Raw genomic sequence first — 23276 nt, 5'->3', positions numbered from 1 at the left:
CGGGAGGGTTTTTCAAATATAGCGTGATTAATTGTTGTCCTAAACCGTAGACATATCCACGTACACTGCGATATATATATATATATATATATATATATAATGCACGGACAAGGTAAAAACCGGCTGACCCTGTAAAAAGCAAAGAACACATGCGAGCCCAACAAGTAGGCTATAATGATGATGACATGATGATAAATGAGCTACAAATGGTTGGTAATGCAGTATCTATCATTAGAATAAGGGCCGGTGGACACTCAATAACTTAAGGAACATTGGGTTTGTTGCTCGCAGGTGCTTAATATGAATAGAGAACGTAAAAAAAGTTTACATAAAAACCGTACAAATATTTTACATAAAAACAATGTAATAATATTCTCTAAATTCTCACGCTGTTCATTGCAAGAAAATAATTTTATCTATACTGTAAAGCATTGACTAAAGATTTTACCATATATGTAACCTTGGTTACCATTATTTTTTTCATGGTTAAAGTATCGTTACCATGGCAATAAACGTAGTATGTATTTAATATCTTTATAATTTTTTTTTGCGTTTTATAGTAAAGCCGTCTAAGTCTAATCAATTATGAAAACTGACCATTTACTTAAAACATTAAAAGCTATCTATTATATAAAAATACACAAAAATAACCACCAAATATCATGCCCTAATCTCGTGGCAATATTATATGCCGCCAACAGCTCTTTGACAATATGAATCACTCTCATAATATAGAGTAGCGAACTGAAACGTGACCCATTCTTCAATCTTCAGTCTCAAATCTCATCTTTTTATCGAATTCTTATAAATCATTCAAAGATTTATTCAGAATTTAATCTTATTTGAGATTAAATTTTAAAAACAATGTTACTAGATTATTTATTTATTTCAGAAGTTACAGTTTCGATATATTTAAACGTTGAAACATATGGAACGATTTGTTCCAAAGTATTAAAATTGTGTTAAGGATCCGTCGATATGAGAGATTTCTTATAAGTGTGCGCTGGACCTTATTCTCTGTTTATGATGGCTGTAGAGCGATTGCAATGGATGGATTCTTAAAGCATATTTATATTCTGTTTAGCAAACATACGACTTAAGTCATTTGCAATTAAAAACATCCTTATTTATTTTATAGTCAATATTCAGTATCAACACGGCACGAACTGATATTAATTCTTAATGTATTTGTCCAAAGTTTATTACTGTCTATATAATTCGCAAAAAAAAATGTGAGGGAACAATAGCATTTCTGCCGTTTCTGGTCCCTCACGGATGGGAAATGCGGTGGAGCACCCCAAGCAACGAGGTGGAAAGACGACGTAAAAGTCAGAGCTGGCAAAATGGTAGTCATGGTAGTCAAGGTCCATTCCACATCATTCGTGGCCGTAGAGGACCGTGATACTAACGGCTGATCGCGTGGTTGGATGCGGACAAGGCTACGCTGTTACCGTGTCCTGCCCCGGGCGATTGCTGGTGGCGCCGTGGGGTTTTAGTGGGTATGCACTGTTGTGCGAGTCCCACATAACCCTTCCCCACCAAGGTCAACCGTGCCGCGGGAGGGTATGCGTAACGCATTTCCACACGAAAAAAAAAAAAAATGGTAGTCAAATCTAAGCCAAGAGGCACACAGAACTACGTGACAGTTTATAATTTATAAGTATAACGGTATTGAAAATGTAAAAGAGTTTGATTATTTGAACAAACACGTTGTCAAACAATGTATGTGTCTTTCGCTAATTCCTGTGATTGATTATTTTTTTAACTCCATTGAAGATGAATAAATAGGTTATATTATATACCAGCCTTACGAGCCAGACTTGCAAACAATAATTGAGAAAGAGGAAACAAATTTATTGGGGTCAAAGAAGCCATGAGGTTCAAAATATTAAAACCATTTTCCAATTAAATTTGACTGCTAAAATATGATTTGTAGACAATACTGACCTTTGCCGAAATATCAAAGGTTAATGTATTCTATTGAAATGCACTGTCTCAATTATTATGACATGAGCTTGATTTATTTTTTAATGATCTTATGTCTTCATATAGTGTTTATGGAACATATTTAATGCTTCGGTTGCGTAGAATTTAATTATTGTACATGTTCGATAGCCATTATGTCTTCTGTGCAAATTATAAAGAAGAAATTAATGAAGAAAATACGCCGATTTTGCGATTTATTACCAAATTTTATTCCGATGTGAACTACATTTGTCAACAATTTAGATTTTCTTAGCCATGTCTAAATTTTTAATATTCAAATGTATTGAATTGCCTTATTTTCTATTCTTACAGTAACTTAATACTAATACAATTGAACACTTTTTAATACAAAGCCCTATATAAGAACATAATTTTCTATATAAACAAAACAAGAAAACATAAAACCTAAAAAAAATATAACAAATTATGAATAATGCAATCTTTGTGAATTGATTATTTAATTATGAATTTGAGCCAAATGCGACTAATTATATCAACATTTTCAGACGCAGGCGTGCGGTGGGTGCCATCATATTGCGCTTTGAAAGAATTGAGCATGTCTGACTGTACGGGTGTGACAGATTTCGGCTTGTACGAGTTGGCTAAGCTTGGCCAAGCACTGCGCTACCTCTCTGTTGCCAAATGTTCCCAGGTATTTGTTTTTACGTTTGTATCGATATCATCATAATAATATCCATCATCGAGTCTCAACAGAGATAGTTGCTTTAGGATGAGTTTGACTAGGTTTTTAATACAATGCCTAAAAGTGCCTAATACCGCCTAAAAGACAATGAACGTTGTGTTACAGATTAGCTGAACTTAATTTATGATTTTATTAAAGTAATACAATAAACACAAAATAAATATTAAGTTCACTTCTTTAATAAGAAATTAATAACACAAAAAGAAATAAGCGGCAGAATTACGCATAAATATTTGACAAGCAATATAAAGCAATATCTAATTATCATTTTCAATATTCGTCATTTTTAAATACGTCATTATTCGAATGTTGTGGATAAAACTTGTCGATACTAATAACAGAATATAAACCATTATTTAAATAGGTTCTTTAATTTAAGAATAGAATTTACTGTATCGACAAATGAACTTAAAATGTTTGACGATTACGAAATCCATGAACTTGTTTTTTTCTTTTATTATACTTTGTCGTCCATGTTCCAATGTTTTCAATAGTTATTATTGCTATTCAGGACGGAGATAAATACATCTAATAAATTCAGTTAGTTATATGTGTTCGAACAAACCCGTCTTTGTTTTATATATTAAGATGAAATACGACAGTCGTGATAAATTGTTTGCCAAAATAGGTTTTTATAAATCCACGATTCTACGGCGACTTGCTTAGATTTGGGTGTAAAAGTAGCCAATAAAATCGTCTTGCTAAAGCCAGCACCAGCCAAATCTACTATCACATTCAGGATAATTGTCATTTTTTTTTTTTTTTTTTTTTTTTATAAAACAGGGGGCAAACGGGCAGGAGGCTCACCTGATGTTAAGTGATACCGCCGCCCATGGACACTCTCAATGCCAGAGGGCTCGCGAGTGCGTTGCCGGCCTTTCAGGAATCGGTACGCTCTTTTCTTGAAGGACCCTAAGTCGAATTGGTTCGGAAATACCTCAATGGGCAGCTGGTTCCACAAAGTGGTGGTGCGCGGCAAAAACTGCCTTGAGAAACGCTCAGTTGTGGAACGGCGGACGTCGAGGTGATACGGGTGGAATTTCGTACTCTGCCTCGACGTCCGATGACGAAACTCAGCTGCAGGTATTAATCCGAACAACTCCTCTGAACACTCTCCATGGTAAATGCGGTAGAAGATGCAGAGAGACCCCACATCTCTACGCAACGCCAAAGGATCAAGCCGCTCGGAAAGGGATTGGTCGTCGACGATTCGAACCGCTCTGCGTTGAATACGGTCAAGTGGAAGGAGCTGGTACTGGGGAGCCCCCGCCCAGAGGTGAGAGCAGTACTCCATGTGGGGCCGAATTTGCGCTTTATATAGTTGCATGCGGTGGCCCGGAGTGAAGTACCGTCTCGCCTTGCTGAGCACACCAAGCTTTTTGGAGGCTAATTTAGCCTTTCCCTCCAAGTGACCGCGAAACTGAACGTCGTTCGATATGTCAACGCCAAGTATTCCAATGCTGGCTGTGGCTTTAAGAAGAGTGTTTTCGAAAAGAGGAGTAGCGACAAAGGGTGTTTTTTTAGCGGAAAACGCGCAAACTTGTGTCTTCTTGGGGTTAAATTGGACTAGGTTTAGTCTGCCCCAGTCTGAGACTCCACGTAGAAGAGTTTCGACTTCAGACACAAGTTTGTTCCGGTACTCATCGACAACTGCCCGAGAAATACCTGCCCGGCCAGTGTAAAAAGTATCCCCAGTGCTGTCATCCGCATAGCAATGAATGTTGCTAAGTTGCAACATATCATTGATATGCAGAAGAAACAGGGTCGGGGATAGAACACAGCCTTGTGGGACCCCCGCGTTCACGGGTTTAAGGTCGGAGCATGCTCCGTCGATGACGACCTTGATGCTCCGATCAGCCAGAAAGCTGAAGATCCAATCGCATAATTTCTCGGGTAGCCCATAGGCTGGAAGCTTCGAGAGCAGTGCTCTGTGCCACACCCGATCGAAGGCTTTCGCTATGTCCAAACTAACCGCCAGCGCCTCCCCCTTGGACTCAATTGCCTCTGCCCATCTATGTGTAAGGTATACAAGAAGGTCACCAGCCGAACGACCACGACGAAAGCCGTACTGATAATCGCTAATCAGCTGGTGGCCCTCTAGATACCTCAAGAGCTGGCAGTTAACAATGGATTCCATTATTTTGGAGAACAAGGAGGTTATGGCTATTGGGCGATAGTTGGACGGATCAGAGCGATCGCCTTTTTTAGGGATCGGATGTTTAGAAGCGGTTTTCCAGCACTTCGGGACAGTGCCAAGCGAGTACAGGTACCGGAAAAGGCGCGTTAAGACCGGAGCCAACTCAGGAGCACAAGTACGCAGCACAATTGGGGGGATACCATCCGGCCCGCTCGACTTATGAATGTCCAAGGAAGATAGTGCTCTGCGGACAGCACGTTGCCGGAATGTGATTTCCGGCATCGAAGAATCACACCGCGAAATGGTCGGTGGTGATCTTCCTCGGTCATCCAAAGTCGAGTTGGACGCGAAGAGACAGCCTAAAAGGTCGGCCTTCTCCTTCGCAGTGTGGGCCAGCGAGTCATCCTCCCTGTGCAGTGGTGGAATAGCGGGCTGACAAAAATTCCCTTGGACAGCTTTGGCGAGAGACCAGAAGGCTCGAGTCCCTGAAGGGAGTTGGGCCAATCTCTCGCCAAATCTGGCAATGTGCTCTGACTTTGCCTTAGTGATTTCCCGTTTGAAGGACCTGGAGGCTGAGTTATATGCTGTTTTAAGTTCGCTGGTATTGGCATCACGAGATTTCGCCGCTTCCGCCCATGCCTTAAAGCATTCTCGCTTTCGACGCGCGGCCGCCTTGCAAGAACGTTTAAACCAGGGCTGAGACTTGCCACCGATCGGCACCGCAGAAAATGGAATAAAGTAGATGTATTAACTATCCATTTGAAATCAATAACAATTCTAACTTGATCACATTACAATTTAAATATGACGCCTTTTGTAAATTACATAGCAAAGTGTTGCAGGCGAACGTAATAATATCATAGCTTAAGCTTATACAATATACATGTATTCAAGAATAAAGCAAATAATATTTTGAATGTTAATTGTCATTTCTTACTCAAAAATATTATTAAATATACAAAGAAATTATTTCTTATGGTCTCGTGATTAAGCTGCTATATGAGTTGGACTATTTATTCAATCAATGAAAAGACGTATACTATGTACAGTCAAACCTGGGTAAGTGAGAACTGGATAAGTGAGAAAACTCTATAAGTGATAGTAATAGCCGGGACCCGTTATTTGAAGCTCCCAAAACCTCTATTAGCGAGAATCAGAAACCTCTTTAAGAGAGAGTCGTTTTTCCCTTATGGACCTCCGTAAGTGAGACTGCTACTTATCTATACCTCTATAAGCGACAGTCGAGCTTTATTTAAAAAATACACACATACAGTAACAAATTACAAATTTGACATTTTCATTCATTCAGGTTTTTTTAAAGTGTAAATAAATAATAAGATAAGTTCTAAATAAAATAAAATATATATGTACATAATAATGTTGAGCACATTATGCACATAATTTTATCATATTACATATTTACTACATACGTACTTGCTGTGACTTGTTATTGCTGCGTACTTCTATAAGAGAGAAATGCTACCCAAGTACCGGCTTAGATTAGCGAGAAACTCGTGTTAGTGAGAAATCTCTATAAGCGAGAATGAGATTGTGCTTGAACTCTCGCTTATCCAGGTTTGACTGTATATCTGAAAAAAGTTTGTAAATGAATTGCGCCTACTAACATATACTTATCAAGATTTTGGTTGAACGAATTAATCTTATCTACTGTTTTGAATTGATTTTTTTATGTTGGGTAGTCAATCTTTCGGAGAATTCACGGATTAACGAATGTTAGCGGAGCAATTATTAAAAATGTAGCAACGGGTTTCTTTTTACATTGAGATCGTCCTATAATATCAATTATGACTATTATATATGATATTATTTATAATATCATTGTTTATAAATTGCATGCACAAATAGTACCAAGTACCAATGCCAAACAACAAAATCTTTATATCATAAATCCCTAACTGTGACATATGCTTATATTCGTGTGAATACATTTGAAAAGTGGGTTTTTCGATATAGTTGCTAAGTTTAAATTAAAACATAAGTTTTATCCTCTGATTTCCAAGGAGATTCCAAGAAATACCACTATCTCATTCTAATATTTTTAAAACATGAAAAGAAAATGAAAATTAAAAGAAAGTCATATATTCACAGGTCCCTTTTTTTTTATGTAATAGGAGGCAAACGGGCAGGAGGCTCACCTGATGTTAAGTGATACCGCCGTCCATGGACACTCACAAATAAATAATAATAAATTATGCCCGTTTAAATAAGCGAATTGCGACAGATGGCAATACCCACTTCTCTCACAATTTAACATTATATTATAGCAAGTGCGGAATGTTGTTACTCATTAATTCTCTAATACTGAAATATATAAACTACTAAATTTTAATTTATCTTTCAAGTTAAGTTATGTGATCCTAATAGAAACCTAGTATGAATTTTCCTGAGCCCTTCATACTACTTTTCTATTAGGATTATATAAAACAATGTCTGTAAATAGGTTTCAGATTCGGGTATACGTACATTGGCAAGGCGGTGTTATAAGCTGCGGTATTTAAATGCCAGAGGATGTGGTGCCCTTGGAGATGATGGAGTAGAAGCCATCGCAAGGGGCTGTTCCAGGCTTAGAGCACTCGATCTGGGGGCTACTGACGTATCTGAAAATGGACTACAGGTATTATAAGCAATTTATAGAAATTGGTTAATTTGGAGTTAAACTTACGTTTCGTACTAGTTACGGCTTTCATTTTCGTGAATTAACAAAGGCTGACTTAATTTGATTTAGCAAGCGTTTGATTATTACTTGCTATTACTTGATTATTACTTCAAATTGTTTTAAAATAACTATTAGTAAGTAATTTGTTCTTTAAATTATGTCATATTCGAAATATGTTCTTATGAGTTATGACATTTAATAGAAAGGTATTTTGTGTTCAGCCACTTTACGATGTAAGCATTAGGCAATGTACAAATTGGTCTTCCATATTCATTTATAAAATATCATCACTTTATTGAACTTCAAAAAACTTATTATATGATACAAAGCGTGAATAACAGAATTATCAGCTATTCTATTAATAATAAGACAGACTTACTAGAAAGATGATCACCTACGTAGACATTAATAAAAACAATGTAACGAAACTAATACAGGAATCTGAAACCAAGCCCTAGAAGCTTTAGTCTCACGGGTTTTTGATGTGAAACATCTATAGCCGCACGCAAAACCGATTTATGGCGTGGCGACGCGTCGCCACGCTATGTGTGGATATATACAGTCTATATGCAGTAGTGTGTACGGTGTGTGTATTTCGAAGTCACTGATTAAACGAATTAAGTAGTCACGATTTCAAATAAATTCGTAAATTTTTCTGTTTAATGAAAATAAATGTTTATTCAATAAATAGTCATCGTTATCTGGAAAAAAATCGTAATATTTTATTTTATCATTATGACATATTAAGTTCCTATCACAATCTGTTCTTTTCTGCATACTTTTACAAAATAATGTCGATGTTTCACATCTGCCAGGCGTGACGGCTCACATTTTTTTATAACTACATGATGTTTTTACAAAAACAATGTTTCAGATCTTGGCCCGATGCTGTCCAAACCTCAAGAAACTCGCCCTTCGAGGCTGCGAGCTGGTAGGAGATGATGGCTTAGAAGCGGTGGCCTATTACTGCCGTGGTCTTACACAACTCAACATACAGGACACTCCCGTGACTTTACGCGGATATAGGGCAGTGAAAAAGTACTGCAAGCGATGTGTTATTGAACATACGAATCCCGGATTTTGTTAACAAATGTTTCTGAACGTTTTATTGTGAAATACTTGGTGCTTTATTTGTCTATATGTATTATATTTTTGTAGAAGTATTAACTGTAAATATTTGTAAATGTAATTTTAAGTATATATGTATATTAATAATACAATATTTATGAAAATTTAAACATTAAGGTTTTTAAATGAGATATTTTTGGGTGAATAAAATATTTTCTTTAACTGTGTTAAAGTCGGATATATAGAAACAATTTTATTCATTTGCCATATATCCATATGAATAACGCATTGAAAGACTGGAATTGTCCTGTTTTGTATTTATTATTAACTTTTCATACAATCTGTATAGTTTTCTATTACTTCCAAATATTTTCAAATATTTTATCATACAAAAAAAGGGTGCGTGTACTTATGTACGCGCGTAAGAAGTCATACTTCTTTGGCATTATTAAAAATAGTTTTTGATTGCATGCAAATAATTATTTACAATTAAATAATCAAAGACTGGAAAAGGAGTCATTATAGTCAATAAAGTTCAGTTTGCATTTGAAAAATTAAATAAATAAATATTTATTATTATTCTCTTACATTGGGTGTAACATAAATTCTATTATTATTCGAATGTTGTTTTTAAATTATGTCCAATGCCGTAGCATCTTCCGTGGGCAACTTCATTCTGTTAATTTTGTGTCACGGTGCGCGCGCATCGTAAAATTTCACTCTCATCAATTTTTCATAACGCACCTAAAGAAGTATAACTTCAAAAATTATTACTTTTCTTTTATGATAGTCGATTTTGTATCTGGTTAACCTTATCGATAATATAAACAAATGTTTTATACATTATGTAAATAGTGATTTAAGGAAATTCAAAGGTAAGGTAATAATTTATCGATTTCAGGTTTCTTCAAGAAACAAACTTACCAATACTTAAAAGGTTGGCAACGCACTCGCGAGCTCTCTGGAATTGAATGTCCGTGGGCGGCACTTAACATCAGATGAGCTTACCGCCTGTTTGCCCCTTGTACAGTAAAAAACAAATTTAATGAGTGAAACTTTTGGCGTGAAAGCAAAATTTTCCTCATAATAACAATGTTAGCAAGGAGGGTCAGGTAATCATAGCTTGATAAATTTTTACGATAACAAGCCTTCCCTTTTCGGAAATTATAATTTACATATTAAATTTTTCCAACGTGCTGCTTAAATACCGTATCAAAATTTTATCTTGACTACAACTTCTGTCCCGTGTTTAGCATAGGTGTAAAAGTTCTGTATATATTAAATAACAGACTATTAATGTCAAAATAGCATTGAATGTAGATAACAATTGTACAGTTAAGAACGTCTCAAAATATATAATTTATATTAAACGCCAATGGGGTGTAAACAAACATGTCTCCAGCAATCTTTTCCTTGTTCTTTTTGATGAAACAATGAAAGGTAATAGGTAATAATAATGTTCAAATATATAGCTGCTACACACGAGAGTACTATGTACACGCTCTCAGCCGATCTCGTGAGGTCTTGCCGAAGTGGTTTAGAAGCCATTATGTACACTTATTTTCATTATGTACTCACCGTATTATAGTACGAATCATAATAGTCAGTTTTAATTCCATAATAGAACTGATTATACTATCAAATTAAAATTCATAACTGCAAACCTTAAACGGAATTAAAATTAAACATTTTGACTTTTGATGTTTTGTTGAAGGCCTTTTCTATTATTGTTGTTTTTTTTAGTTACTTAATAAGCAATATTGTGTAATTTTAAAATGTCTAAGCTTTGTATAAAAATCCGTCGTTATCAAAGATACAATCACGGTCGTAGTTGTGAAGTTGTATCGATAGCTAAGTAAGATTTTTATGTAAACATGTGAAAAGCTTAATGGTGTATAGTATTTGGTATTTTAACTTGTACATTTAGTTATTGTATAAAAATTGCCATTGTTATACGAAATAAGCAATAAATTATAATTTATACACTGACTTTATACTTTCCTGACCCCAATATCTAAAATAAAAAATATAAATCAAAGGTCTCGAACGATTGAAGAAAAGATTATGTAAATGTGATTTCTTAAAGGGTGAGTTATTTACTAGGCCAAAGTGTTTCGTTGCCAAGTCATTTATTTTTACTTCGTCAGCCGCCTGATATATAGGTAAATTTGTATGTGGAACAACATAAAGTTTACTTTAAAAACCCTAAAAGTATGTAGTAATTAACCGTAAACCGCCTTTTTCTGAAAAAAGCGAGAACTTATACCAAGATTCATATGGAAATCAAGTTTAAAATAGCCATCGATGGTATAATAATCGCTTTTTAACAGAAAGAGAAGATGCACTATAACTAGTCTGGCCGTTAATACTGTTACATAATAATAAAAAGTAAAAACTTTTTTTTTCAACTTTGAATTTGGAGCACGTATATTATTACTAGCTGATCCGGCAAACGTCGTTTTGCTATTATATGTTTATCATTTATATTAAAAAATAGGGGTTGATCGTAGAGGGGTGAAAATTAGGGGTTGTATGTATTTTTTAATGCTGTATAAAAAATAAAGAATAAACTTTTTATCTAAAATTTAAATAAAAAAATCAGGGGTGGACTACGTTTAACATTGAGGGGGATGAAAATAGATGTTGTCCGATTCTCAGACGTACCCAATATGCACACAAAATATCATGAGAATCGGTCTAGCCGTTTCGGAGGAGTTTAACCATAAACACCGCGACAAGAGAATTTTATATCTATATATATAAAAATGAAACCCGTTTTCCGTTGTCACGACATAACATGTAAACGGCTTGACCGATTTGTCTGATTCTTTTTTTATAATATTGCCTGAAGTACGAGGATGGTTCTTACAGAGAGAAAAAATAAAAAAATTAAGTGAAAAAGTCTAAAAACAACACTTTTCTATATTCCACTACAAAATATTCGTCATTATATTTAAAGGCAATTTGAACTTTAATACCATATTATAAAGTTCAAGTGTTAGTGGAGGGGTTCCGGGAAGGTAAATTTTTATTTTTTACATAATGTATGTGTTGTGTTATCAACTTTCTTTTTTTTTATCTTACTAGCTAGACCGGTGTCCCGAATAGCAGAATAAGTATTTAAAAAAATAAAGAATCGACTGTTAGACGGTACGATGTTCGCCAGGTCAGCTAGTATTAGATAAAAACTTCTTTCGATTTTGCGCCATTTCGGGGCGGCCGCGTGCTGTTGGAACTACAAAGGCTGTTAATGCTGTTAAAGCCAGAATTCGTCGAAACCCCATTAGGAAGCTAAATCTTATTGCGAGAAATGAAGATTCCCGCTAGGACTCTGTCGCGTATTAAAGAGAATGAATCGATCAAAACGCCTTCTGTCTGAAAATCTCTTTACCATTTAAAACATTTTCACGATTGAAGATCATTTCAATTAGTAAAATGATAAAGTGTACGCTCACAGTTCTTAAGAAGCTGCTCATATGGTCGGAAAGGTACAACGTGGTCATCATCTTGTGTCAGCGAGGTTTTTTTGATACTGAAGACTGGCCCTCATCTATCCCAGATCCTTTAGACTTCAAATCATGGTCAGTTTTAGAGGACATAGCCTGCTCTAAACGACACGGCGATATTGTGTCTCTTAAAAATCTTTGGAGCAAGCAGAGGCGAAATTTGCCTTGGATTCAGCCGTGCGATTCAGTAACTCACTTCTGAAAAGGTGGGAGCTTGTAGTTTATTGTTTATTAGAATGCCAAATCATAAAATGACTGCTTCACGACTGATTTCAGAGCGACCCCCGATTCGAAAACCGCTGTGTGAGTTCGAAAAGTGAGTTACAGAATCGCAGGGCAGTGCGTAAATCCATTGATTCGTGGCCAAACAGATTAAAGGACTGTATAAAATCCAAAGGTTGCCTTTTCGAATAGAATTGTTTTTTTTTGCTGAGCCTAATAAATATGTATACATTTTAATAATATTAGATTCTGTGTCTGACACTCGTAATTAATTTGGGTTCGAGACATGCCGGTTTCATCATCATCCATCATCGTAAGAGCAAGTGATAATAGAAAATTCTACACAGCTGTGATTCAAACGCACGACATAGGTATGAGTTGTACTCAAAGCCACTAGGTTATCTACATATAATGACATCAAAAAAATACCAGGAAAAACAAGAGCATAAAAAGGTCGCGCTCTAAAAACTACATAATGACTAAAACAGAATAAAATAGCAGTGCTTCAATCGAGCAATAAAACACTGGAATTTTCGCCGGAATAACATTCCTTTTACTAACACAACCTTTAAAGCTCGTATTTCTTAAAATTCCAAATCAAAGATATTTAGGCCTTATTATTACTTACTAGTATTTAACTTTTAGTTTCAATTTAATTCTATTAGTTTTTTTTTGCAAGTAATTGTTATAATCAATTCTTTCTCAATCAAATCAAACCTTTGAAACAGTAATTAATAATTCGAAATGGATAAATAGAACTAAAGAAAAATAACAAAAAGTTCGGTCTATAATGCTGGCAGTACTCCCTTGCTGTATTGCGATAGTTATTCGTTAGCTATAAGCGAGGAAAGCAGCAGCTCTGTGTTATTATTACCAGGAGCCAACTAAAATGCTGAAGTACAAAAAAGTCTATAGATCGAAAGGTATTAATCAAGTCAAATTACTTCATATGCGAAGTATCGTTGTGAAGTCGAGATGAATTTCAAAATATATAATATAATAAAGCAAGTAACCTATATAGTTGTAATTTGTGATAATGAAGGTAATTTTTTGAAGTTATACTTCTTTAGGCGCGTTATGAAAAATTTATGAGAGTGTAATTTTACGATGCGCGCGCATCGTTACACAAAATTAACAGAATGAAGTTGCCCACGGAAGATGCTACGGCAATGGACAAAATTTGAAAACAACATTCGAATAATAATAGAATTTATGTTACAGTTAATGTAAGAGAATAATAATAAATATTTATTTATTTAATTTTTCAAATGTAAACTGAACTTTATTGACTCCTTTTCCAGTCTTTGATTATTGAATTGTAATTAATTATTTGCATGCAATCAAAAACTATTTTCAATAATGCCAAAGAAGTATAACTTCTTACGCGCGTACGCGCACCCTTTTTTTTAATATGATGGAGTAGAACTACAACTTTGTGAAAATATTCACCACTAAAAATTACCAAATAAATGATCTGAATATCTTATATCCATATGTACCCAAATAAAGTTTGGTGTTTATATAAGAGTGATTTAGGAGTATACTTCAGAATATTACAGTTCTCAGGAAATGTTATTTTACATCCTATTTCTGACGTCTGACATGCAAGAAATAAACTTATACTCACAAACTGACTATACGAAATTCTCAGATAAATATTTTTGCTTCAAAAGCAACTGTGACTGCTGAACTCGATAATCGTATGTATGTTTAACCGGGACCCTATAGGATAATCGTTTATGAAGATAATTTACTGCATAGATTAAACCCCTAGATACACAAAGGAAGGGAAAATATTCAGAAATTGTAAGGGTTACAAAGCTTAAAAAAGGTTCAGTCGCTTTCCCCTTAGGGTTTTCTTTTGGATATAATTTGAAACCCAACCTAGCTATATTATGATAATTCTATTTAATTTATTATGATAAATATGTATTACAAACATTTTTGATGATAATTAAATTTACCCGTCATTTTGCCCTCCTAAAACCTCTAAGTCGAACATGAAACCTGTTCATATACAGGTCAGTCAGGACGGTCATTTTTCACGCGTGAACCTCGATAAGTGAGATTGATACTTGCCTATACCTCTATAAGGGCCGATTTACATTATCTTAGTGTTTAGGAGAGTATTTTAGTACAAGTTGAAAGGCAAGTTCTTTAGTGCTTTAGTGCGTTGCGAGTGAACGTTTACATTTCTTCCAGTAGAGTATCATTACAGCGCCACAATGAACGCGCAACGACGTCGGCAAATACGCTCTTTTCTACGCAAAATACTAACTGTAGTTATGGAACAAATAGAAGACGAGATTTTATTCGAAATAAATAAACTAAATATAAATAATAAACAAAATAGCTTCTTTTGTGGCAGTGTATGCCGAATGTCTAGCCTGTTTGTTTTTGTATAAATTGTTTTTAACGTTCCACAAACATTCGTGAACAACACATTCAGACACAAATTTGATAGTTGTATCTTCCGACCATTTAGCCATCTTTAAAAATCAAAAAACACGCACGCGTTTCACGGCACTTATGCACACTCCTAAAGATTTGACTAAATTACGTGTTTACACACACGAAGATCTCGGGGGGTGCGCGGGCGCGGGAGGGGTATCACTTGAAACAAAAATAAAAACCGATTCTATTTTGATTCAACTTGAAAGTCAAGTAGAACCGTACTAAAGCAAGTAGCGTTTACTAAAGCAAGTAGCGTTTACATGTTTCAACTAAAGTACTATCTTAAAGCACTCTCCTAAACACTAAGATAATGTAAATCGGCCTTAAGCAACAGTTAAACGCATAAAAATTTTGCTATTTATGACTCATTCTAATTTCGAGGGACTCTTATTTAATTCAAACCAAGTGTACGTCTTTTTTGTTTTCTATAGTTTTATACCTCTATATGTTAGACATTAAAAAAATCGCGGGTCCTCACTGGGTCCAAATAGCTCGGGATAGAGAAAGATGGCAAGCCTTGGAGGAGGCCTTTACCGAAGAGGGTTTCTTATACTTACTAACTGTAAAAGATATTCACTAACACATGAGATAATTGGATATTTTTGTATTAGGAAATAAGAAAAGGCTTAAAATAAAATAAATAAAATATGTTAGACAGACCCCTTCTGTAACTCTGTAAGCTAGAAACTCGGGTTAGTGAGAAACCCCTATATAGGGGCCATCCATAAAGTACGTCACACGTTAATGGGGAGGGAGGGTATCACCGAAGTGTGACATCGTGTGACAAGGGGCATGGGGGGTCAATACTTTTGTGACGTTATATGTTAAAATTTTAAATACTAAAACCATTGATATACAAAAAACCCAAGATGCACAGTCTCGAATAAAAGTAACGCTCGAAAGTGTCCCGAAACACTATTTCTGTCTCTTTCTACAAGTTACAAGCATATATTATTGCAAAATCAACCTTGTTCAACCGTTAGTCAACCGCGAATTGTTTAAAGTTGTTATTACAACGATTATTTTTAAATACATACATAAATTTAAAAAATGTGTGACGTCACATCAAGAGGGGGGTTATAAAAATGTGACAACCTGTGACAAGGACGGGGGGAGGGGTTCAAAAGTCGTAAAATTCGTGTGACGTACTTTATGGATGGCCCCCTAAGAGAAAATGAGATCGCAGTCCCTTGAGCTCTCACTTGTCCAGGTTTGACTGTATGACCAAAATTGATAAGCTGAAGCGGTCAAAAATGATAAAATAGATTCGTGACAAACTTCACAGAATGACCTAACATTCAATTATTATTTTAGACGCGATGAAATAATAAGCAAATATTGTGTCAAAAAGTTACGTCAAAACAAACACTTATAAATCACAGTGCGCATAAAAATATTCAGTATCTGCCACTCGATATCGATAAGTTATATTAAACCACGTTATCTATATATTAATTCTCTTAAAATATTAATTGACTATCTTATCAAAGTACTATCCTATCTATATACCAAAATGTATTTTTGTACATTCCACGGTGGATAACAATTGATTTTCTTTTGAAATATATTTTAGTTGCACGGGGCTTGAGAATTATCAGTTTGTAGCGTGATATTGGCGCGTCAAGTCGCGTTTTGTCGCTCGCGTTCGCGATAATTTGTTTTGCGAAAGTGTATGTTACAGTTTTGAATGAAATCTGTGGTAAGTTCACGTGAACATTGACGTTTCGGTATAACTTTTAGCACGAATGAATTTATTATTACTTTAAAATAAATCTGCTTTCATTTCATCATTTTTTTTATTTGTCTATTGTATCGTATAGTACAAAATTGTGCTTACGAGTTTGGACAGTCAGTCTAATATTATTCGTAATAAATGAATATCGGTCACAGATTAATTTCTTTGACTTAATCTAATATAATTATCTACTTAAGATAAGCTGTAATAAAATATTGTAAAGATTTTTATTTCATTGATGTATTTAAACATCTTATCAAATTTTGCTAACTCGAAGTCCATTATCAAACTTTTTATCTTTTATTTGCTCTAATTCAGTAAAAATTTTTGTTTTAGCCATAATTGTTTACACAAAATGTAAATACAATTTAGCATAATATGTCAAATGTAAAATGTCGATAATAATATTGTTGCGCTAATGAATGTACTAACAATATTTAAGTGTTACAGTAGTTTAGTAGTTAAGTAAGTGGTTCCGTTATTGAAGTAGGTACAATTATTCGTTTCTAATTGGACTAAACTGATTCGACAAAAAAGCCTTTTATTAAAACAGAAATATTGGCCCCGTGTGCCAAATGACAAAAAAAAGTTGAACGAATTCTTTTCGTTTCAAATAGAAGCCCAAAATCTTGGAACAACAATAATATAAGCTACATTTTTGTTTTCACATTTTGAGGCGTTCATTTTTAATAAGGATTATTAACACATGAGTGAACATAGAAGTCGAAGCGAGGGAATTCTGACAGCATCATTATTTTTTTCAATAGAATGAAATTCAGATTAATAAGTTTTCGAATTTTCTAAATCCTTTATTAGTGACGTATATTTGATTTTTATTAAATTATTTAAGTCACGTCATATGGTTATTAATTACAATCTCGACCTAAATTATCGGAACAATGGCTTTTACACTTATCACGACATACAACATATTTTCTATTAATCTATTTTATATTATTATTAATCTATTTTCTATATTATCATTATTACTATGTAGGTTAATTTAAGAGTCTTTTTGTTGTTTTTAATTCATATTGCGGACGAATGTACCTACTGAGTCGTAAATTTTAATTATCATATATTCAAAAAATTATCACGAAATTAACAAAATAAATCATAACAATAAACAAGTATAATAATTAATATGCAATGGTTATTATTGTATCAATATGACATACATTATGTAAAAACGATATATTTAATTCTCGGAAAGCTTTTATAAACTTAAGATATATGTTCTCAAAGCTTCAACGAGCTTCTGTTGACAGTTCTCAGCTTAGAATACAGCTTAGGAGTAGTAAATCCCAGAGTCTGTTTAATAATACATACACAAACCTTTCAAGATATATGAATATTAATTCAAAACTAAATATACTAAACATTGATAATTATTTCTAATCGCGTACATTTTTTTAAGGCTCACATTTTATAGGGAGTTTTAAAAAATAGTAAAGTAATTTTCCTTTATACTCAAAATTAATATTAATTGTCACGCTTTTGTTAAATTTAATTAGCTCCGAGTCCTAAATCTCGAGGACTTATTAAAACTGATTTGTTTGTTAATAATTAACAGGTATGCATGCAATTACAGGCATGTTCAAGGTTTTAAGGAAAGTTGCGATTTTTCACTTACGTCACAACTCACAGTACAAGAGCTTTATACCTGAGCAGGCGCTTACTCGCTAGCTCCGGGGACCACAAAGCTGGCGCTTTTCTCTCCCTAGCCTTAGTAAATTATTTATTTGTTTAAGTTTTATTAAATTATTTTTTTATTTTATTTATTTATTGACACTTCGTTGCAATAAAAATAAAAGAAACACAAATAAAACAATACATAAAATTATAATGGATGCAAGGGGCGGCCTTATCGCTAATAAGCGATCTCTTCCAGGCAACCCTAGTATGAGAAAAACTAAAAAAAGAAACATGACGAGTGCAAGAAGTGCAGAAAAAAAATATAGAACCTTAATCTAAAGTAATACAAAAAAAATAACAAACTTAAAAGCTAATCTTATAGATTCATGAACAGGGAATAGTGATGCAATACAAAAGAAAATAATAATAATAATAATAATAATAATTTTTATTAATCAGACAAATACAGTCCATTGATTGATTAGTGAGTTAGTAACAATAGTTTCTTAAGATCTATGTTAGAGAATTAGTAAAAATAAGGAAAAAGTAGTTAAATAAAAACTATCACGTACAAAGCCCTGCGGAGATGTCGGAGCAGTGTCGTAAATAGGGGCACTCCATTCTTTCGACTATCATCCGTAAGATGTTGCTGGAGCTGCCCCGCACCCGGCGCACCAAAGAAGCGCACCGCTTTCGCATAGTGGCGAAAAAGCAATCCACCCGCGCCTCTGCAAACATTCTTGATGCACTGCAGAAGCGAGGCAGCCCCAGCAACATCCTAAATGCGTTATTATACTGCACCCGAAGCGAGTTGTATGTTTGTCGAGTAAAACTGGCCCATAGGCTGCACGTGTAGAAGTTAGTGCAATAGGAAAAGGAAACATAAGAATTACACAAGTTACGATTGATCAGGATAGGATAAGGTTAAGAAATTTTTATACAGAAGAGTTTTAAAAGATGATAGAGACCTCTCTATCAGAATTAAGGTTACCTAACCTTAATTCATTAAGAAAATTTTGTTAGTTTGATCCGAACTTTAACTCCTATCAATATGAAATAAGGAACACACTGTTTTAATGGTATTAACTCAATTGAAGAATCTTTTTGACTCAAGACAGCTGTTATATAGACTTTAAATTAATGAAATCAAGGAGTTAAGGCAACGAGTTACGTGAATGATTTATTGTAAGAATTGTTTTAATAAAGTTAGAAAACATTTCTGTGAAAACATTTTTGAACTCAATTATGTATTACGTAGTAGTATATTATAATTAATACGATTTTGGTAAAAATTCGCGGCAATTGAACTTGATAAATATCAAGAATTTTGATTAATTTGGACTAATTAGGACTTTAATTATAAACTTAGGCACAGAAGATTTGTATATTTTCATTAAACAATAATGCTCCATATATTTATAACTGTTAATGTGTGCGACTCTCGCTCTTCTCTGGATGCCATCCCAAAGTTGCCGAGATTCGCCAGAACCTGGAAGAGTGCCATGAAAATGGCAATAAAATTGAAGAGACCCCTTGGAGACGGGGACGTGAATAGGGTACGATGCGTATCCGCTTTTCTACTTGCGATGACTGTGTGACTCAAGACAGTGTGTGACTGTGTGATGTGGAGGGCGAAACAGCCTCAGTCACAAAAATGTTTTTTAAAGATGCAAACGCGGCATACAAACAAATCAAGACAAGGAGTTTCGCATCTCACATGGCACAGATACTGACTGGCCACGGGGCTTTTGGACACTATTTACACAGACTCAAACTGAAGAGTGCGACTGTGACGACAAAACCGACCAGATGGTGGTTCATTCACTTGTTGACTGTGCGGCTTTTGAAAGGGCCAAGTACGATCTGGAGCTCGAGACTGGCATGAGGGTATCCCGGGATGGGCTTTCCGGCATGTTGCTTGAGCACAGATCGCAGCTGGAAAAATTCTGCTGCAAGATTGTGAAATAGGTCACTAACATAAACAGCACGAGCGTGGATAGCCCCGGGCCCCGACTCGCCCATAAATATTATGAGGATATTTCCGGAGTAGATGTCGCCCGGGCCCGGCGGCAGACGCCAACCCTTTAAGTTAATAATGTCCCTTTTTAAGAAAGGGGAGATTTCGACACTCCCCTGCTGCTTAGCTTCTCGGTCACATATCTGCCTGATTCTAACAAAATTGGTTAGTTCCTTAGTATCATCGCCAAAATTGCTTTTTAAAATCTTGCCAAGTATAAATAGACCAGTGCAGATAGCCTTTAAAATAAATAAAAAGTAAAAAAAATTACAGTAGGATGAAACCCATTAGAAAAGGAGGGTAATATGATCAAAATGAAAGGAAAATAAATTACGGTCGATCTGATGTCGGGAAGGGATAGGGGGGGGAGTTTTAAGGGTAAAAAACGGTTTATCTCGATTTCCGGCAAAACTAAAAGTCCTATCGAAGAAAGTTAAATGGCAAAGTTGGAGGTAATAAAAAGATCTAAAACTTTTGTATTTACAAATTTTTCACATAACCTCAAAATTTATGTGAAAAATTCAAAAAACCAAGTTTTTGGTTTTTTATTTTTATCTTTAACAAAAATATTTTTTTTTTAACGAAATTTGGTGAAAACTTACCTTTCTATGTCCCAAATACACTGTAATTTATTTGATTAAAATATTTATTTGTTCACCTTATTTTGAATTAATATCGAAAAAACACCCTAATTTTCAATCGAAAATTCTGACGTCAAAATTTCAGCTTTTTTCAAAAAGTTGGTGTGCTTTCAGTTCGTTGAAATCTCTACTTTCCTATGGTAAACATATATATATATATATTACCATAGTAAATCTTCTCAGAAATCGCAAAAAATCGTATGCAGTAACGCCCAGACCTGTCATCCCGTAATTTATTTTTCCTTTAATTTTTATAATATTCTCCTACTTTTATAATGGGTTTCATCCTACTGTAATTTTCTTTGGTTTCAAAAATTATCGGCACTGGTCTAAAACTAATCTGAATATATATAAATTACGTGTCACGTTGTTTGTCAGCTATGGACTCCTAAACTACCGAACCGATATCAATCAAATTTGCACACTGTGTGTAGTTTGATCCAACTTAAAAGATAGGATAGCTTACATCGCAATTCATACCCGCAATATTATTTTATTGCAAAATATTTGTTTATTATTTGATAGTCACAATTCTAACAGATGGCGCTGTGTTGAAAGTACCAACGTTTCACATAAGCTACAATTTAATGGCATAACCACCAAAAAACCATGTTGGTCCCCATGACTGGCGTTCTCCTACCGTTCCCCTTGAGTAGCTTACTACTATGTAATATAACAAAAATCTTAGCCACAGCAACGCTTGGCCGAGTCTGCTAGTTAATATACATATATCAATTACGTGTCACGTTGTTTGTCAGCTTTGGACTCCTAAACTACCGAACCGATATCAATCAAATTTGCACACCGTGTGTAGTTTGATCCAACTTAAAGGATAGGATAGCTTACATCTTAATTTATACCCGCAATATTATTTTATTGCAAAATATTTGTTTATTATTTGACAGTCACAATTCTAACAGATGGCGCTGTGTTGAAAGATCCAACGTTTCACATAAGCTACAATTTAATGGCATAACCACCGAAAAAGCATGGTGGTCCCCATGAATGGTGTTCTCCTACCGCTTCCCTTGAATAGTTTGCTACTATGTAATATAACAAAAACCTTAGTCACAGCAACGCTTGGCCGGTCTGCTAGTTATGTATATATATATAAGAGTATATTTAAATTACGAAATATATTAATAGGTGTCATCTGTCATACCTTAAATATTGGAATGTATTTACAACAAGAACATCTTAAATAGCATGATAATTTCAATAATTTGGTTGTTATATACAACTAGCAAACTCGGCGAACTCCGTTTCGCCACCAGATGGCTTCGTTTTATGTAACATTTCGTTTGGTTATCCCGCTTTTCTGTTGAATTTTTTCCTGAATTTTCTTTGCTAAAAACCTCACGGAGCCCGAGACCTTTCCAACGAATGCAAAACCGTGGAAATCGGTTCGTGCGTTCTGGAGTTATAGCGTCAGGAAGGAAAACCCGACTTATTTTTATATAGTAGATTATTAATGTTAAGAAATCCTATATTTCTCAAGATTCAGGGGCAGAGCAGGAGTCTAGTGGCCAGGCGCATGACTCTTTGCGTTCAAACTCCGGCACGTGCGGTAAAGAGAATACGATAAAATCGGCATTATTTTTAGGTTCTAAAACAAGGTGTCTCAAGGAAGAAAGACTGATTAGTACTTGCAAACGAAACATTCTCAAAGAAGCAAAAACTAATTGTTGTACCGTTGGTTTATTTATTTATTTCGTATGGCGAATAATACAATGCAGAAGTCTCATGTCTGAACGTCGCGTTGTGGTTAGCAAGGTCTGGAGCGGTTTTTTATCCAGCGGTCTATTCATTTAGACATTTAGACATTTTTTTTTAATTTTTTTTTTACATTTATTCCTCATTAGTATTACACCACATGGTTAAGTATATAATATATTTAATTGCCACATGATTCATAATCACGTGTGGACGTGACATTCTGAATTGTATTAGCCAGTCAATCAAATTACGCAGTAAAAACCGAGGTACATCAAATACGCAGTGTTAATAGTCAAATCGTGTTGCATAACTAAATTGGAATAATTTTCAAATTCGGTCAGTCCATTGTTTTTGTATAGTAACGCTTCGTTCTTTGTATAAACTATAATCTTTATAAATAACCAGTGGCCTTATAACCTTTTGGGCCTCAGATTTCTGTATTTGTTTCGTGATTTAGTTTTCTAAAATACAAGTACATAGCCTTTTGCACCCAAAGCATACTGCTCACTTTATGGGTCTAAGACCTGCCGGTTTCCTCACAATGTTTGCCTTCACCGTACATAGACAGAAAGTCCATTGGTCCACAGCCGGGATCGAACCTAGTACCTCAAGGTTTAGAGACACACGCTGAAACCACTAGGCTGGTGTTGACCAATCAAAATCGAACGAAGTGTACGATCGTTTCGTCTTTCGTGTAATATTCTTACAAAGATATATTTTGTCATTTGTGTTTAATATGACAAACGCCTAATGTTTTTAATTAAAATAAAATAAAAAAT

General features: G+C 34.7%; 2 protein-coding genes across 2 annotated transcripts in view; both read left to right on the top strand.

The window, feature by feature from the left end:
* Positions 1–9036, top strand: part of LOC125054214 (F-box/LRR-repeat protein 7-like) — a 70299-nt gene extending 61263 nt beyond the window's left edge. Inside the window, exons 6-8 of the mRNA XM_047655974.1 lie at positions 2493–2638; positions 7288–7461; positions 8378–9036. Of these exons, the coding sequence (XP_047511930.1) occupies positions 2493–2638; positions 7288–7461; positions 8378–8590 (533 nt within the window). The 3' untranslated portion in view covers positions 8591–9036. The remainder of the gene's footprint in view (positions 1–2492; positions 2639–7287; positions 7462–8377) is intronic.
* Positions 9037–16359: 7323 nt separating this feature from the next.
* LOC125053603 (atrial natriuretic peptide receptor 1-like) overlaps positions 16360–23276 on the top strand; it is a 140454-nt gene continuing 133537 nt past the window's right edge. The window contains exon 1 of the mRNA XM_047655027.1: positions 16360–16452. The gene's annotated coding sequence lies outside the window, so the exon portion shown is untranslated. The remainder of the gene's footprint in view (positions 16453–23276) is intronic.

Source organism: Pieris napi, chromosome 11, assembly GCF_905475465.1.
Source record: "Pieris napi chromosome 11, ilPieNapi1.2, whole genome shotgun sequence".
Lineage (NCBI taxonomy): Eukaryota > Metazoa > Arthropoda > Insecta > Lepidoptera > Pieridae > Pieris > Pieris napi.
Note: the sequence above shows the minus strand (reverse complement) of the source record. Positions and strands in the feature narration are given on the sequence as shown.